Source organism: Vicia villosa, unplaced genomic scaffold, assembly GCF_029867415.1.
Source record: "Vicia villosa cultivar HV-30 ecotype Madison, WI unplaced genomic scaffold, Vvil1.0 ctg.000460F_1_1, whole genome shotgun sequence".
NCBI classification, from domain to species: Eukaryota; Viridiplantae; Streptophyta; class Magnoliopsida; order Fabales; family Fabaceae; genus Vicia; species Vicia villosa.
In genome coordinates this window covers 82,245-84,810 of record NW_026705220.1, presented here as the reverse complement: position 1 = coordinate 84,810, position 2,566 = coordinate 82,245, and the positions used below count along the sequence as shown (strand labels likewise).

At 33.4% G+C, this 2,566-nt stretch overlaps 1 protein-coding gene across 1 annotated transcript; it reads right to left on the bottom strand.

Moving 5' to 3' along the window:
• Positions 1-1,376: 1,376 nt before the first annotated feature.
• LOC131628511 (fasciclin-like arabinogalactan protein 12) lies at positions 1,377-2,566 on the bottom strand. Its single transcript, XM_058899346.1, has one exon. It carries the CDS (start codon positions 2,547-2,549, stop codon positions 1,725-1,727), a length of 825 nt encoding a protein of 274 aa, XP_058755329.1. The 5' UTR covers positions 2,550-2,566; the 3' UTR covers positions 1,377-1,724.

Below are 2,566 nucleotides of genomic sequence, written 5' to 3'. Positions count from 1 at the left end.
AGTTATTGATCAAAATATTAATTATTAATGGGACATGAAGTTATTAATCAAAATATTAATTATTAACGGGACATGAAGTTACTGATCAAAATATTTTTTATTAATTATACGTTCAATTATTATTTTTTCACGAGTAATCAAACATTTTTTATTAAAAAATATATATCTGAAACAAATGCGCGTCCCGTACCAGAACCCGTGCGAACGCACGGGTTTGTTACTAGTTGTCTTTATAGTGTCTTCTTTAGCGTTTTCTAGGTTAAAAAAACATGGGTTTTTCAGAATGCAAGATGGGCCTAAAACACACCCCTAAATAAAATCAAAAAAAAATTGCATATATTTTTTTGAAACTAATAATAAAAAACTAAAATTAAATCTAAAATAAATAAACAAAAACTTACTAAATCTTAATAAAATTAAATTAAATATTTAAAACGAATCATTTTTATTATATTTTTAAATAAAATTAAACTAAAAATTAAAGCACATATTTTTGATATATTTTCTAAAAGATAATAATAAAAATAAAAATCTATTAATTTGTCTAAATAAAAAAAAATCAATAAATGGTAACCCGAATAAAAAATATGCAAAGATGGAAAATACAACTATTTTTGCTTACTTTAATAAAAGTCTAATTTTTTTAAAAGTATGTCAAAATGCGATGATTGAATGCACACGAAAACGAATGCGACACTGCAAAAATGAATGACATGCGCGGGGTAAAACTGGGGTATGACACAACCCTAACATCTTGCGTAAATGTTGATTCCTTGAACCCATGCCTTATTCAATGAAATGCATGATATGCACATGACTTAATGATAATATGCAAAGTCTAAGCCAGATAAAAGTAAAATTCTGGAGGGCAAATTTTGAGGTGCAACAATGTGTGGTAAGACTAAATAGGATAAGATTAGAAATGACAATATTAGAGAGTGTTGGGGTAGGACATGTAGTAGAAAAGCGAGTGGAAAACAGACTTAGGTGGTTTGGGCATATAAAGAGAAGATTTATAGATTATGTGAATAAGGAGAGTAGATCAGATGAAGATAGTCAAAGAATTAGAGATACATGCAAACCTAGAAAAATTATAAAAGAAATCATTACGAAAGATACAGAGATTAACGATTTAGAGAGAAGCATAATCATGGATAGAACATTATGGCAGAAGTTAATCCATGTAGTCTTCGATTCTACTTAGTGAAATAAGTGAAATAAGACTTGCTTATTGTTGTTGATGAGTTATGATTAGTATGATTTATTTTCATTCTTTATCTTACCACTCATGTGCATAAGAGACTTGAGTCCATCAATAATGATCAATCATCGAATATATTTCTTATAAAAATTATAATTTAAAGTGGTTGAATTAACAAGAAACAAAACATGCAACATAATCAATGTAAACACAAGCCCTTCGGTAACTTACTTTTGATCATGACATTGTTAAATTCTTAAAAGGCTTAATAACATAAGATTTTAGGATTACTGGTTTTTTCATAGGAAGCTTTCTCAATTTAGCATAGATCATTGCTTTTTTCTTTTAACAGCAGCATACATACAAACTGATTTGATTCAAATGAGAAACAAGAAATAAACAAAAAATAACAAGACAATAATTGAAAAAGCACTATATATAAATCTACAAATTGTAGATCAATTAACCCTCCCCAATTGCATGGTCACTTCATCTTTAATTAACCTTTGACATATGATCATCTTCACCCTGAAAGTAATGCTACTATCATTGTAGCAAATGCAACAGGAACCAACATCAGACGCCGCTGTTTCACAGTAAAAGCGCCAGAATCGTCGTTTCCGCTTGGAACTTCAGCGCTGTCAGTAGATTTCTTCTTAGACGATGTCTTCGCCTTTTCAGGCGCTGGAGCCGGTGCAGGAGGCTTAGCAACAAAGAAGTCCCGAGGAAGGAGCACCTTGTCGACCTGGTAAACCGCGAGCTGGTGATCGGTGTAAACAGTTCCACCAACCGTGACATTAACAATGCCAGTCGTTATGTTCACTTGGTTTCCTGAACTTGTTACATTCAGCGCCAACCTATACGGATCATCACCCGCCTGTGTTCTTACCGGGTTGCTAAGAGTGTCGAAATTCGATATTGCTACAAATGTAGGTAGCAAGTGGAATTGGATGAGCTTGTTCTTTTGTTCATCGCTAAGTGAATTGAGGAAACCCGGTTTAAGGCTTGAAAAAGCATTATCGTTCGCTGCAAACAAGGTCAAACCGCCGTTCGAGTTTAAGAGTTGAGAGTTGATTTGGGTGGATACTTGTGTCGTCTTGAGAAGACGGATTAGCGTGGTGTACCCTCCCGCCTTTTTGAGGATTCTTATAATGTCCGTCGGGGGTGAATCAGCAGATGGTGCCGGAGCAGGTGATTTCTGAGCTAGAATTGTAGTGGAAGAGACAAAAACCATTAGAAGAAGTGTGAGAGAGAAGAAATAATGCTTCATCATCACCATGTTTTGTGAGAAGAAGAAGTGTGTTGATGCTTGAAGAAGTGGTGGAGGGAATGAAATATAAAGAAACATGAAAAGTTTTTTTCCTT